The sequence below is a fragment of the Python bivittatus genome, unplaced genomic scaffold (assembly GCF_059951505.1).
Source record: "Python bivittatus isolate LINGU-HERP-01145 unplaced genomic scaffold, Pbiv_v1 ctg000220_np1212, whole genome shotgun sequence".
Classification (NCBI taxonomy): domain Eukaryota; kingdom Metazoa; phylum Chordata; class Lepidosauria; order Squamata; family Pythonidae; genus Python; species Python bivittatus.
Genome location: NW_028277048.1, coordinates 10,547,445 through 10,563,913, shown reverse-complemented (window position 1 = coordinate 10,563,913; position 16,469 = coordinate 10,547,445). Strand labels below are relative to the sequence as shown.

The 16,469-nt window shown below is 39.5% G+C and overlaps 1 protein-coding gene across 5 annotated transcripts; it reads left to right on the top strand.

The window, feature by feature from the left end:
• Nucleotides 1–713: 713 nt before the first annotated feature.
• Nucleotides 714–13,664, top strand: LOC103048136 (transforming protein RhoA-like). Of its 5 annotated transcripts, none has more exons than XM_007423610.4 (5): nt 714–834; nt 10,083–10,240; nt 10,807–10,927; nt 11,801–11,931; nt 12,317–13,664. In XM_007423610.4, exons 2-5 carry the CDS (start codon nt 10,085–10,087, stop codon nt 12,488–12,490), a joined length of 582 nt encoding a protein of 193 aa, XP_007423672.1. In that variant the 5' UTR covers nt 714–834; nt 10,083–10,084; the 3' UTR covers nt 12,491–13,664. The 5 variants fall into 5 exon arrangements, with proteins under 5 accessions (XP_007423672.1, XP_007423670.1, XP_007423669.1 ...); XM_007423608.2 differs by having other exon boundaries at nt 824–963; XM_007423607.3 differs by having other exon boundaries at nt 825–963; nt 10,080–10,240.
• Nucleotides 13,665–16,469: the final 2,805 nt, after the last annotated feature.

The window sequence follows — 16,469 nt, the reverse complement described above, 5'->3', positions numbered from 1 at the left end:
GGTTCTTCCAGTTCAGTCTCGCTCAATGGTCTGGCTACCTATGAAGTCCTTCTGGATGTTCGTCGAAAGTGAACTTTTCCCGCCCTCCCCCCGGCTCCACTGAGCCTTCACTACGAGAACATCCTTTGAGTCCGGGGCTGTAGAGGACCGTCTGGCTGCTCAAGGGGCTTCACTTAACCAATTGGCACAGGCGTCAGACAGAGTCCGCTGGGAGGTTTTCGGGTGGGGAGGCGGGGAAAGGGAGGCACCATTTCCTTTCGCCTCTGGGGGCGCGAGTGAGAAGCCTCCAAGATGGCTGCCACGGAAAATCACTTTGTCCTGGAGAGCGATAACCGGGCGGGAAGCAAAGCTACATGTGTTGGTTGAGGGGGGAGTGGTAGCGAGGGTTAAAGGGGCGGAGCTTGCCGGGAAAGTCCCCATTGGTTTGAGCTGACCCTATATCGCTGAGCAGGCGTGGCTTCTGACCTAAACCCGCCTTTGCCGGGAAATGACTTGAGTCCCTTCATCGCCCGCCCTAATTGGTCGCCGCACGCGACCAACGACAACCAAGTCTGTGAAAGGGATGGCCCGCCTTCCGTGTGTAGTTGGACAATTTTTTACTTAATCCAGGCACGATTGGTCTACCCCGACTGCCTATCAGATTTTTCTGGAGGTGGCTGGCGATTGGTCCTCGTGGTCCATCATTCCGGAATCAGACAGCGCCCGATGACACGATCAAATAGAAGTTGGGGAGCATGGTGCTTTCCCATTGCTTGCCCTCTATTGTCAATCTCATGGTGGGACGGACTCGGCCCTCTTTTATATGACGGCAGCGCTCCAAGAAGTTTGCATAAGGTGATGCAATAGGGTGGAGGTTCCTGTCAATCACGAAGTGGGAGGGGTCTGTAAGGGGCAGCTGTGGAGAGTCCGGGCGGCGGCGGTCAGGGAGCCGGGCGGAGCCGGCAGTCGGATAAAACCAAACCGGTAAGGTGGCAATTCGTAGGAGATTGGATAAGAGAAGAGTAGAACACTTTTTTCCCGAGTGTGTGATCATATTAGAAGTTTTGGGGGTTCAAAGTTGAAGGGCTTCAGTTTTTAAAAAAAAAAAAGCTGTTGGGGTAAAGTTGGTTGCGGGGTGGGAAGGAATCGGAGAGTTGTCTGGAGCGCATGCGCGAAGTGAGAAGACAGTTGGCGGCGGGGCGGCTCGTGCGCGGGGGTGGGGGTGAGGGGATTTTGATTGAGTGGGGCGGGTCTTAGTTACGAAGTTGGAGGTGAATCTACGGGGTTCCTCGCGCACGTACAGCTTAGTTTTGTATCTTGAGGCGGGGGCAGCTTATGAAAAAGAGTCAAGTAACACGCCCGCTGGTTTCCGGCTCGATTCGGAAATCTCCATTTTACACGATAAAAGTGGTAAAGGCGCGCTGGAAATTCCCTTCGAGGGGAGTGGGGAAGCCGCCTAGACGTGTTTTTCCGTCGCGGCCTCTGCACTTTCTTTCATCGTCTGTTTTCACAATGAAGTTGAAGTGAGTTCGGATGACAGACGCAAATACTAGTTTGTACGTAATATTTGTGCAGTCTCTAACATTGTTTCTTGGCGGTAGCAGATTTGCGTGATGTAGGAGCGTGGTGAAAACTTGACCTGATAAAAGGGAGTAGAAAGTTGGAATTGTTCTTTGTTAATTATCCTGAAAGGGGTATAGAAGTTTGTATATCACAGTTTTACTGATAATAGGAAGTTTGGGAACTTTTGAAGCCTTGCAAAACACATTTTCTCTTTTTCGTTAGAAAATGAAGTCTCCTAAAATATACACAGTATTTTCTTTTTTTGCTCTGAGAACACTGGAAAGTAAAATGTATATGTGTTTATTCCTGTTTGGACAATTACAAATTTTAAACATGAAACTTTACTACTTCTAGCAGTATAACTTAGTTTTGGCTAGTTGAAAATTAGAGAAGAACCAAGACCACACATTTTGTGGTAAATTAAAAAAATGTAATTTCATCTTAGTCTGTGGACTTAAACTGTCCTTCCTATTTATAAATGAAAATGCTTAAGAGACAGCGCACACACTATTATTAATGTATTATTACAATTGCACAATAAGTTTCAGTCATTATATATTGAATATATATTGTATAAGTGCAATCCTCAGTGTGCTGATTTGGGAATCAAATTTAATTTTGCTAAATAAGTTGCATTTTGTGAAATAATTTTCTGTAGAAATTTGGAGCGTGCTGCATATATTGCAGTACTTCATTTCTCTAACCAGTTTGAAAGAACCATAATCTAAAGATTTTCTTTGAGCTTTATATATATTGAAAGTTTTCAGAAATTACTATTTGGCAGCTGTTTTGTATGTTTGTGTCTTGAATATGTGTATATTTGCAGATGCCTACATCATGTATAGTGATAAAAAATGAAAAAACTAAAGTTGTAAGAAGGGATTATTACTCTGTTGGTAAATGTTTGAGTTTGCTCTTAATATTATTTCTTGTATATGGATCTTGTCTTTTGTGGCCCCCCTGTAACAGTGCCCACTTAAGTAACTTCTGTAATTTTGGAAGAGAAAACTCAGTGTAAGGTTCTGTTTTCCAAAGCTTCCTCTTTTTCCAGTGAAAAAAATGAAGGGTGATACAACCACACAGGAGGAGTGCAAAATGTTCCAACCTCTCTTTTTATTCCCCCTTATCTAACTTTATGTTTTCTTTGAGTCAGAGATGGGCAGAAGTCAGGATCTGGTAATTCTCTGGAAGATTTGCAATACTGTACAGTAGATTAGCAAAGAATTGATTGAATCATTTAATAATAGTTTCCAGAAAAACTGCCTGTTCTAAATTACATTGGGAGAAATTTAATCTTGAAAGGAAATAAAAGTAGATTAGTGCATTTAAAAACTTGGATGCAAACTCTGATTTTGGTACTGAAAACAGATTCTTGAGCTGAGCATGTACTTAGAGGATCTTGTTTTACAATTGTATTTGGTTCCTTGAGGCTCTGTTTTTGTTTGCTCATTAGTTTGTTTCCAAAAGTTCTGAGATTCAGCTTCAATTTATTACAGCCATTATCCAGCAAAAGCAATGAACTAAGTAGATCCTATCTATCTAAATAAGAGGAGGCACTTTTGCCTCTTCTCATTTAGAATGTTTATGGTCAACTATCATTTTACTTTCTACATTATACAGTTTCTGAGCTAAAACTGATAATAAATTGGAATTCACCAATATATCAGGAGCTATAGGTTGTTAAATCCTGCTCATCTTTCTCTTAATTTTTTAAACATTCAACTATTCTTTATTCCTGTAACACAGGGCAAATCTCTGGATTGTACTATGGATATAACATGTCTCAACCTTATCTCCTAATTGTTCTTGAAATATGGGAATATTTGTATCCAGCAGTTTATTGTTGGTCTTCTAGTTCTAGAGACAAATGTCTGGAAATCTTAACCTTTTTGAAAATTAAAATTAACAATTTTCTTACATTAGAAGACATACTTTATTAAATAGGAATACCACTGATAGGTCGTATATAAGAATGGAGACAAAATGCTGTCAAAACCCTTAAACTGAGCTGCTACAGTTCTTAATTGTGAGCTATATGAAACTTTCTCAGCAGGTAAATTGTTACTGTGAATTACCCCTCTTGGAGGGCATCATGTTGAATAAGATTGTTCTACAGGTTTCTTAGATCACGGGGTGATGCTCATTTCATTGTAGTTTGGGGCAGGGTAAATGGGCTGTATCTGTTGTTCTTTTTAAAATTACAAGTAATAGATTTCATTGCAGTGAAAGAGTAAAGGGACAGCTGACGTGAGTGTTTGTACAAATAGAATTTGTTCTGGGGAGGCCAGCCTGAATTCTGTATACTAGAATTTGGGCGCTGATTTTGGTGACTAAAAATAGGAAACATTTTTTAGTGCTCTCAGCCTGTGTTCCTTAATTAAATCATAATAAAATTGTTTGCCAACTTGCTGAGTCACTTGAGGATGTTGACTCTAATCATATACTAGATGAGAATAACAGTTTAATTTTAGAGTTTCTGTTAATTGGAACTGGGTCTGTTTGATGATTGCAGTCTAGCACCAAGGAAAGGTTAACATTGATTGCTCTAATGGAGGATTCTCTAGCAGTATGAATTCTTTCTGGAGGATTCGTGTGGAATTGAATTTGATCAGTTAATTCCTGGCCTTAAAATCTTTTAACAAGTATTTACTGTAAATCTTGGTCAAGCAGATTGTATTCTCTTTCCTTCTGAATATATGAGAAAAGGTTGTTTAGAGCACCAGATATTAGTGTAACTTTCCTAGCTTTAAATATCCTGTCAATGCACATCCAAAGCAATTAGTCACTATTCAGTTCCTCCCTTACTAACCCTGAGCTATGGTATAAAAACTTTCTTGTCTTTAAAAACAGCATGCAGGTTTCCAACAACATTAGACTTGCAGTGCCAGATTTCAGAACTGGGCAATGAGAAATTTTCCTAGAGGAAAAAGCTTCTGTTTTGGATCTGATGAGTCAAACTATAGAAAATGCCAGTTAACTCATTCAGTCCTTTTTCATAAGCATGGTCAATACAACATTTACTAATATGGTGTATTACATTTTTAATGCAAATTAAAATTTAAATACACTTTTTTTTAAGTAAAAGAGAATAGCAATAGCTGTTTTGGTCTTGTTGTAAATCAGGGCTCCAGAACCTATGGCCCTCAGGTCATTGCTGAGGTGCAATTCCCATCAGTCGCCCAACAGCATGGCCAATAGCTATATCTGATTGGATTTGTACAATAACATCTGATGTTGTATAGTTGCACTTGTGATATATATTGAACACAGATACACAAAAAAACATTTCCCCAGGTATCCAGATTTCCAAGGCTAGACTGTTATTTATATTAAGGTAACATTAGTTAAATTAAGTGAAAGCAAATGCACACTTAGAGCATATACAATTGCTAACCTGCTTCACTCATCTTACTAAGATATGGTTTGTTTAATCATGCTTTTAAATAAGCCATTGCTGGCTGGTTTTGTATAATGTATACTATAAATTTTTGTACATAAATCATTTTGTGGTGTCTAGGCTACTGGCAGGCTAAAAGTCCTGCCAGCCTCTAAGAGCACAAATTTTATAATGACATTAGTTCCCAATAAGCTTCCACGCCCAGTTCTGATATCTGGTTATCATATTTATTTGTTGGCTTTGTAAGGCTGCCTAATTATCAAATATTCTTTATGGTGTGGCACTAGGATCTAGCAGGCAGTGCCTTGGCAAAACTGAATCTGCCTGTCTAGTCCAGTCTTTTAGAGGAGGTCTGTTGACAATATCTGCCCCTAGAAGAAATGTATGGGGGTGGATTAGGCAGCAGGCCTTCTCTGTAATAGTCCCTTTGGAACTCTCCTCCTGGAAGTACATACAGCTCCTACTCTTTTTTAGCCTTCCAAAGTAACTTAAAGCTGTTTCATCTCAATGTACTTTTGGCTCCAGTGAATGACTGGGCAGTGGTACCAATTAGAGGCATTTACTTGGAATTTTATTTTCATGTTGTAAGTTGGCTTTTATATTTATATATTACCCACAATCATTAAAGATAGGGATGGGTTCTAAAAATTTATAAATAAATATATAAAGGTGGGTTCAAACAGCATACTAAACTAGAGATCAGCAACATTTCAGATACCATGTGATTTCACAGACATCAAAAATAAAATGGCTAAAATATGGGATCTTGGCCATTTTGAAAAATACAGGTATCCTCATTTACTGACGGTAATTGGGACTTGGAGCTCCATCGCTAAGCAGTGCGATCATGAAGTGCGACATCACGTGACCATGCCAACTTAAAACAGCTGTTCCAGCAGTCCCAGTTGTTGCCATTAGGCAAATCCCACACAGTTGCAGCATCCCGGGGTCAAGTATTTGCCATTTGCAGATGGCTTCCCCATTGACTTTGCTTATGGGGAGCCAGCAGTGAAGGTTGCAAATGGCGATTCCATGACTGCAGGATGATGCAACGTCATAATTGCGATCTGATTGCCAAGCACCCGAATCACGATCATGTGACCATGGGGAAACTGCAATGGCCATAACTACTAGGGCCAGTCTTAAGTCCCCCTCATTCCGCGCCGTAATAACTTTGGTCGCTGAATGAGTGATTGTTAAATGAGAACTACTTGTAATTTAATTTGGGGATCCTGTGGGTGCTTGATATATTCAAAATTGTAGGAGAAGCAGAATGAAACAAGCTGCATAACTGTCACTCAGGTTCTTGTGACCTCCAGTCTGGACTACTGCCATGCACTTTACATGGGGCTGCTCTTGAAGAGCATTTGGAAGCTTCAACCAGTGCAGAATGTGGCAGGATGTGTAGTAAATGGCACCAGTTGTTCGGTGCATGTAACACCACTACTCCGTGAGCTGTGTTGGTTGCCAGTGGGTTTCTGGGTGCAATTCAAGGTGCTGGCTGTCATCTTTAAAGCCCTTCATGGCTTTGGACCAGGTTACTTGAGGGACTGTCTCTCCCCAGTTGTTTATACCTGTCCCAACCAGTCAGGTAGGATGGGCGTGCTTTGGGTCCCATCAGCTAAGGAGTGCCTAGAAGATGTACCTTTTCTGCCGTAGCACCCACACTATGGAACATTCCCTCTCCGGAGATCAGAATGGCCCAAATCCTGCTGACCTTTCATAAGTCCTTAAAGACTTGACTCTATGCCTGGGTCTGGGGCCCTGAGTGTATGCAGGGATCTATTTCTTGGTTATGTTAGTGATTATGATATATGATATATTCTCAGCTGCTATGTATTTTAATTTTTGTGTTATTGTAATAGTTTTTATTTTATTTTAATTTTGTTCACTGCCCAGAGTCATTTGTTGAGATGGGCGGCCATACAAATTGAATTAATGAATAAATAAATAAATAAATAAATAAGGGTTTATTGCGTCAATAATATTTTATTAAATCACATTAATAAGACTTAACTTGTAGGATGCATAACTTGTTAAATTACCTTTAGTTTTAGGACAAGTATCTATTTGAGCATATATTGCATAGAATATTGTGATTATGTTCACAATGTAGCTTTCACTTGCAGTGGTACTAGTAGAAGAAGTTTCTCTAGTGATCCATAACATCTAACTTCTTGCATGTCAGAAATAGATCTCTTGTCAATCTCAGACCCAAATCTCTGGAATGTACTCCCTGTTGAATTGAAAATGTAAACTCCTTGTTGGTGTTTAAAAATGCCTGACACCACATTTTTTTAAAAATAGACTTTAATAATTAACAGTTAAAATGAAATTTGAACTATTTTAATGTTTTAGATTATTATATGTTTAGTGTAAATTCCAGTAAGATTTTGGTTGTCACTAGTGCAAAAGGAAACTGTTTATGAGGTCTAATTTTTTGTTGTGCTTAACTTGTTTAAATGACCCAGTTTAATATTTTGAAGGTGAGCATTTTTTGAAAAAAAATTGATTTTATTTATAATTGATTCTAGCTCAGTTGTATCCCTTGACCTGCTAGTTCTATGTAATTTTTTAAAATTAAGGAATGTATCTCCCTGTTTGTTTTAAATGAGATATCCAGGCACAAGTTTAGCATCTCAGGGATGACTATGCCTGCTTTGTGCATCAACTTTTGTAGTAATCCTTCTTCTACAACACAGTTTATCACAGGAATGGATTGCACTGTTAGAGCTACTCAGTGTGCATCCCAACATTGGAACAGTGTTTAATACTTGCTCACTTTTCCATTATTCTATAAATATCAGTCTTTGGTGATAAATGATTTATCTTTTACTAAATCCACATATTTTTTTAGTTTCAGAGTTATAATCTGTCAGCCAAAAGGACCTTTCTTGTTTTATGCAACACTTATAACAATTGAGATCGATACTTGACATGGTAATGACTCACCCTGCCTCTCCCAAAATGCTTTCCTGCCTCTCCCTAGCTTCCTTGGTTGATAAAGATTATTTCCAGGCAGATTTTAGATGGTTGATATTCCAGTGAAACTAAATAGTGTAGTCTTAGAAAAGAAAGTGAAACTTATAATTGGGGCCAAACCCAAGATATAGTAAACCTCAGATTTGTGGGGTTTAGATATACAGCACTTCTGTTTGTGTAGCTTTATATTCATACTGATTAAAATTAGTGTAAAATAGGAAGTCCCCAGTTTAGATGTCAGTCATGAACAGATTGACTTTAGGCAAACCATTAAAACCAAGTTTTTCTTTCACATTGCCACTTCCTTTTAGTTCTTGCCCTGCCATTTTGGAAATCCTTGGATGAAGGATTCATATTAGAGTTCTGTCTCCCTTGAGACCAACAATGTTTACTTCCAACATGGACTGTGTTCAAATGCTGCCAGTGAGATGTGGAATCTAGCATTGGGGAAACGCTGACAACACTGATACAATAGTACTTGAACAAGCCATTACCTTAGATCCCATTTTAACTGTATGATGGTGGGTATGAGTTACTTTATAGCATTGTTGTAATACATGCCCCTCTTCTCATTTCCAAATAATTTATCATAGGAAGCTGGAATTCAGTTTAAATCAATTGTGATATGTAAGGAAATAGAAAGATCACTGAGCACATTCAGCTCATTTGTGAAAGTGACACTGTGAAGGGAATTGCCTGTTTAATACAGGCCAGTATTTACAGTAGGGAGGATTGCTGTGGATCTCTAGGAATGCAATTGTGGGTTCAGACCTGATCTTCTTTAATTGTTTTGTAGAAGACAATTATCTACCTGAAAAAAACATAGGGAAAGTTCAGAAGGTGGTCAAATAAGTTTTTCACTCATTAAAAGGATCATGGTTTAGTGCATTGTCTGGCTTCTTGTCTTTGCCTCTAACGATTAAAATTTGAATAGGCATATTTGTACCATATATAATTACTTGTTCTCTTTATGCATTTGCTTGAGGTTTCAAAACTCATTCTTAAGGAGCTATCATTATCACTGAATAATTTATCTAAATTGGTCATCTGAACTAGCAGTGATTTACTACTATGTCACAATTCTCCATTTTGACACCACCATTATGTGCAGAAATAAGCAACTGTCTTCAGAACTATAATACAAAAGCAGGAAGAAAATCTAAAATAAGTTCTAAAATTAAGAGAGACTGTTGAAGCTTGAGACTTACAAAAACAGATGATGGAAGAAAACTGCATATTATGGATATTACTGTGTATAGTATGAATAAAAAATAAATGTTGTTTGCTAGACTGGGAAGTCAAGCATTGTAGGAGGAAGTTCCAGAGATCGTGTTGGAATCTTGTCAAGAAAATGTTTATTCACCAGGAATCAAAATTTCAATGGGTGAAATTTTAAAAAGTCTAATGAAAATCTTATTTGGTATATCCTCTTGTCACATTTTTTTTTCAGTTTTGATGATCTTTCAGTATTCAGACAATCTTAATCTTATACCATCCCTCTTGAAACTGTATTGCAATCCACAATTCTTGAAACTTGGCAATTCTTGCATTGCAGTTCATGTTCTGGTTCCACAAGTATACAAGCTTCCAGTTTTTATTTGATGATTATTACTTCTCTTGATATTTATATTTTGAAATTAATATGGTTTATCTGCATTGCAGATAAAGCAACTCATGGTTTTGTAGAAAATACAACTTTAGTTATGGTGCATTGACTTTTTGGGGTCAAAGAGCACATCTGGAATTCTGGCAGCATGTTTTGAGATTTTTTTTCAAAATAGCAGCCCTGGTGCATTTGACTGGTTTAACCACACAATTGCCTTCTGGTAATTTTCAGCACCTGTTCCAGCTTCCTAGGATGCCCTCTATCACCTCAGGTTTATTTCCATCTCTTATCTGGGCAGGTGGGCACGCTTCCAGTAAGGTTCTTGACAACAGCCATCTCCAGTTTTAATTTTCTAAAGTTGCCTCTGGGATATGTGAGAGTCTAAAAGCTTTGAAAATAAAGATTATACTTGAGTCTCTGTAGCACGGTAGCTTTTTTTAAGGTAAGGTAGTCTAAAAGTAAAATTAAGTGGGACAATATTGAACACTTTTTACCAAAAAAAAGTGCATCAAGAGCCATGCGATCAGTTGCTTAAGAATATACTTCTTTTAGTAGAGATGGCTGCCATACGCAAGAAACTTGTCATTGTGGGAGATGGAGCTTGTGGAAAGACCTGCCTCCTTATTGTCTTCAGCAAGGACCAATTCCCAGAAGTCTATGTCCCCACTGTGTTCGAGAACTATGTGGCTGACATTGAAGTGGATGGAAAACAGGTAATTTGCTGATCTTCACGAATCATCTGATTCTATAGGAGTATGAAATTCAAAATGCAGCTTATGGAAAGAGGTGACAATAAGATACATTTGTATTCTGCATACATTTCTGGATATATGCAGAAGAGATAATAAATTTAATTCTGTGGGGTGTGTTTTTGAAGTAAGTTTGGGAAACCATGAACTGTCTAGTGAAGTGTGACATAAGTTATGAGTCTGCCTTTTACCTATTACTTTGGGCATTGGGCCATCCAGTGCACATATCTAAGATTAAAAATATTTGTTTCTCTCTTCTGATTGGTCTGTGTTAGCCTCTCTGATTTGTTGTATCCGCTGAAGAACAGAATTTAAAATGAGTGTGAAAGGATTAAAATGTGGTTAAAAGAAAATACAGCCTTTTGAAACTGCATTTCTTTTTCTAGTTGAATTCAGTTAATATCATGTGCTTTGGTTCTGAGCTGTTTCACTGAAACATGCTAAGACTGTAGTGGTGTGAGCAACTTGTATATTTCAAAATGTACTCTTGAGTCCATATCCCTATAGTTTGCCAACTTTGTCTTGTACAGGTAGAACTTGCCCTGTGGGATACAGCTGGCCAAGAAGACTATGACCGCCTGAGACCCCTGTCTTATCCAGATACAGATGTTATCCTCATGTGCTTCTCCATTGACAGCCCTGACAGTTTAGGTGAGTCCTTAATCTCCTCTTTTGTACAGGGTGAGAATATGTAAGTTGGAAGGTAGGGCTGAGGGTCTTATTCTCCTTCTGAGTAGTACGTTGGGATTCATGCTCCAGACATTGGAGTAAGGGCACGGAAAATGGTGGGTGGGACCAGGACCCCCCCCCAATTTTATTTAATTAAAAATGGGGTACAGTTAATTTGATGGCCCCATGTGTGTACAATACTTCATTTCTTGGTTACATTAAATATTGTTTTATTTGTCAAAGCTTTATATTTCAGAGGGAACTTTTGGAGAGGCTCTGGAGACTACATTCAAGTTTTTGTGGGTTGTTTGTTGTCCCAGGGCCTCTGGTTGTCCATTCCTGGTATAGGGAAGAATGTAGAGTCCACAGATTTAGTCTTTTTTCCTTTTTCTCTTTAGAAATACTACAGTAATATGCTCATGGCATCTATTCTTGAGCAAAACTGTCAATATAGTAGGATATGTTTATGCCATTTACTGTATTTCCCCACAGCCATGTGGTTAATTAAGCTGTAATTTTTTTTTTCCTTTTCTGAGGATTTCAGTAATGTTCCATGAAGGGGAAAGGCCCTTAAATTTTTTCCAGGCAGTAGTTAAATTGCCACTCTTTCTCAGATTTTGGCTCTGAGACAACTTTGGAATTAAGATGTTTTTCTATGTGTTGTTGGTATATATTAATAGGACTAAGATGCTTAGATCATATTAAAGGTCACAATACTGAAGGGTTACAGATAGTTTTTAAAGGGTTCACAAACTTTCTGTCACCACTATAGTAGTGTCATATAACTAAACTGCTCAATGAATTGGAGCCTCTCATGTAAAGCTGTTGGTTGAATTATGTTCTCTTCCTATACAGAGAACATCCCTGAGAAGTGGACTCCAGAGGTCAAGCACTTCTGTCCCAATGTGCCTATCATCTTGGTAGGAAACAAGAAGGATTTGCGTAATGATGAACATACACGTCGGGAGTTAGCCAAGATGAAGCAGGTGAAGTCAAAAGTTTAACATCCCTTGCTGGACCTACTGTTGTCATTAGAATAGAAATGCTTTGGATTCCGTTAGAGAAAATCCAAAGAGTTACTCATTTAAGTAGCTGGAGGTTCTTATCTAGGGTGGTATGTCATCTGAAGGAACTGATGTATACTTAACATTTGAAAGAGAGGTAGTTGAGGCATAAAGGAGGTGTCTGTGTGCCTGTGATTATTGCATTTGGTAACCCTCCAACTTCATAGTCTTAATCTTTAAGACTGTCCTAGATAATGATTGTTGAAAATTACTTGTGGAAACCCATTATTCTTGTTGCTGGATTTTTGCTCTTATTTCCTTCCTCAGTATGAAGTCCAGGAGACCTCACTGTCTTTTTCTCCTTTAGGAACCAGTGAAGCCAGAGGAGGGCAGGGATATGGCCAACAGGATTAGTGCTTTTGGCTACCTGGAATGTTCTGCCAAAACAAAGGATGGAGTGCGGGAAGTGTTTGAGATGGCTACTCGAGCTGCCCTACAAGCCAAACGTGGGCGCAAGAAGACCTCATGCCAACTGCTCTAATTTCTCCCCTGCCTGCCTTCCCTGCCTGCCAGCCAAGTCATTGAGCTGTTAGCTTCCAGGCTTGCCTCCCCTCTGATACTGTGCTGAAGGCAGGACTGGCATGTCTCTTCAGAGGGGGAACCTGCTAGAGCTGGGCAGGGGTTCTTCTGGAGCATGGCAACTAACTATGGAGATGGGCTTCTCAATCTGTCCCAGGCTGTTCCCATCACTGTGCAGGGGTGGCATTTTCCCCTTCCATTACAAAAGTCTGATCTTTCCACATAAGGTCAGAAGGTGCTGGCCTTTGATGGGTCAGTGGGAAAGCTCCTTGTCCTTCTATGCCTGCTTGCTCACAGCAGTCTTGCCTCTTCTGTTAGTAGCCCATGGCACTACATTGTTCTTGGCAATTCTTTTAGAGAAGACTTTCTGCAAAGTGTGAAAGTTTCTTGCTTTAGTAATTTGAACATCCAGTCCCATGGAGTTTTCCCTAGCTCAGAAAGGACTATTGATTTGTGAAACAAGTCATTCACTTTGGGAGGTAGGAAATAGAATGTAGTCCTCCAGCACAGCGGGCAACAGTTCACTTAGCACCTCCTACTTTGGCAGACACATCAATCCCTTAGCTGCCTTTTCTGCTGTTCAGGATGTAGCAGGCTCACTTTGGACCATGTCCCCTTCCTCAAGGCAAACATAGACCAATTAAAAAGCCATCTAATTTAAAATTTTGAGGACTGCCTTACTAAAATGGCAGAGGCTCCTCTACCTTTTCCTTCTATCCTGTACCCTGAATAAGATTTTCTTGAATCAAATATTTAATCTCCTGTCAGCAGAGCAGGGAGCTCCTTCCTTCAGTCTGCTCAGGAGATTGGGTCTTACAGCTTGGCCCCTTCTTAACAGCGTATCTACATTTGTAAGCAGAGGTGCTATGGGCCAGCTTTTTGGACCTCCTGTGACTGAAATAGTCACTGCCGCAGCTCCCAAGTGCAAAGGACCTACTCTGTTGCTTCTGTCTCTTTGCTCTCTTTCACTCCTGCTGCTGCCTCCTCTCTTCCCTCCCCATTTGTACTCACTGCGTTGCCACTGGGGTGTATGATTTTTGTGTTTAATTTGTATTCACATGTTTAAAAAGTGGTTGTTACTTTTCAAAATGTACTTGAAAGACAAATCTGTAATAAATTTGTAGCGATGTTTAGTATAGGAGGGGTTCTGCTTCTTGCCTCTTTACACATCTCCTGTTGGAAGGGAGCCCTTTGCTCTGTGGCCAGTAAAGATGAATGTCGGTAGGGCAGGGTCTCAGGATAGTTCTCACTAGAGCATATATTTCAAGAAAATCGAGTGACAGACACGTTGCATTTAGAGTAATTTATGTCCACCATGAGGACAGTTAAAGAGTGTTTCTTATCCCTGCTGTTAAGAAATGGGGTGAATACTCTAAAAATGACATACTGTTAGGAATACAATGGAAAGAAGATGATCCAATAGGAAACACAATTTGTCATGGATCTTGGCCACAAGCAAGCCTGATAACACCTTACTTTCCTGAGACCATATCATTCCAGTAATACACACAAAAGCACCTACCTGTTCCACTTCAAGTGAATATGGGTAAAGGGAGGCAAACTAAAGAAAGGCATGGTTTCATGGTCAGATTTTAAATGGCTGGATTCTTAGTACTCCCATCTGTAATTTGGAACATTTTACTCACTAGAAACCACTAGTTAGTCATAAAGGAAATAATGGAAATGGTTAACAGCACTATGCTGTTGGGTAACTGGGATGTTCTGAGTTTGTTATTAAGTACCCATTAGTTCTGCCTCAGCCATTTGTTCTCAATCTACATACACCTTCCCCAAGTACTGGCCTTGTTAAAGAGAATTTGGCTCAAGGGAAGGCAGATTTTTGTGCTACTTGATTGTTGCTTGTAAATGAGTGCTGCTGTCCAACAGGAGAAGCTGTTCCCCAACAACTTACCTCTGCTGTTGCTATTTGACAGTGAGGCACCATGGAGCATTTTTTCAAGTAAAGTATCAACAGTACTGCAACTTTGCAGAAATTCCACTTCCTTGGTTGTGCATTGGCAAAGGGTTTTGCAATTCTGAGAAATCTTGCTTCATTAAAAGCTGGAAATCATTGAGTTTCTCCTACATGAAGCACATCTGTCCACTTTGTAATTGGAAGGCCCAGATCAAGTCTTCAGCTTACATGATAGCCAGATAAGACAGCCAAAGACCATGTTAGCTGGATCATTCTGGAAGGCACAGCATGGGGCACCTGCAGGATGGCAAGTTGGGGATGGCTCACCTAGATGCTTATTTATGAAAGAAGTTAAGTGGCTGAATGAATGTTTTGGGTTTAGAAAACCCATGCCTTTTACTGTGCGTCGTGCGGAGGAAAGAACTGAAGCTACTAACAGTTGCCACTGATGGAGAATGTAATTTTCTACCTTAAGGCAGTCAAGTGGGAAGACTTTATATGCAGCATAGGAGCCTTTCCCATGCTTAGTTAGGATTAATGGGGTTGTGAAACCTGCTGTATAGGCTGAGCGTAGTTTAGGATGCACCTTCCATTTTCTAGCCAGGCACTAGTCCCTTTGCATTTCAGGAAAACAGTGGCAAGATAAATTCTATTAAAATTGACCAATTTGGATTACTAGGGGTTTCAATAATTCTAAAAAGCACAATTATATAATGGGAAAGTGTTCAGCATGATAGCTTTTTCTAACTGGGAAATTTGTGTAAAAACACTAATGCAACTTTTAACTTAGCGTGCATGGATCTTCTCTCAAATGACCACTATATCAAAGCAGAAATGTGCTATGTAATGGCTAATAAAACTGAGATGTGGATCTAAAACATGATAGCACTAGTGTTGCTTCTAAAAGTGAGCTGGAAGGCAGGATATTCCTCACTGAAACCTCGCTTCTCCCATCAACTAGCAACTCTTTCACAGCATGTTGCTTTTGGAGGTATTTTTTATGTTCTCAGGTTGGAGCCACATTCTGATTTCCTCTCTACAGCACAGCTGTAAAGATTACTTCAGCTAGATGATACGACTGCCAGGTAATCATGCTAGATACTTTTGCTCCTTATCTTCAAAATCTGGTTCCCTACCACTTACTGTTCTACTTACCAAATTATCGTGCTAGTGTTTGTGGATATTTAATCCCCTTATTGCTCTGCCTAGATTTTTTCAATTGTTAATTTAAAATGTCTTTGCCTGTCATTTGTTCCACACAGTGCATCCATTTTGGAGATAAACTAATTTATCTTCCATATATACTTCCATATATACCTCCATATAAATTTATATTCATCTCCCTTTCATATATACAGTAATACCTCGGTTCACAAACGCTTCTGTTCACGAACAGTTCGGTTCGCGAACAGCAGCGTTTGCAAATTTTGCTTCCATTCGCGAACTCCGCATCTGGTGACGAACACGACCTGCGGCCATCTTCCCTGCTCTGACACGTGGTCGTGGCTTCCTCTAGGCGAGATCGCGGTTGCAGACAGACACTTGCTGTGAAGCTTTTTGGTGTCACCTCAAGCAAGGTTAGTGTTCTCTCTCTTCATACTGTACTGTACTTTATTTCATATTTTTGTGGTTAAAAAAATACATATGGTTCAGAATGAATTAACCTTATTTACATTGAACCTTATGGGAAAATTTGATTCAGTTGGCGACCAATTCGGTTGGCGACTGCGTTCGTAGGGGTCAGAACGGATTAACCTTATTTACATTGAACCTTATGGGTAAATTTGATTCGGCTCGTGACCAGAATCATGGAACGAATTAAGTTCATGAACCGAGGTACCACTGTACTAGCGCTATACTGTATATGGTATAGCATAAGGACACTTCTATAGCCATCAGAGGTTCTTCAATTAACATGTACAATTTACAAGGGGCCAGAGGCAGGGCTAGATCATGGCACAATCCAGAAGCTGTAGAACACAAAACAGCTTTTTATTTAATGCGTAAGGCCCATTTATATTGAACA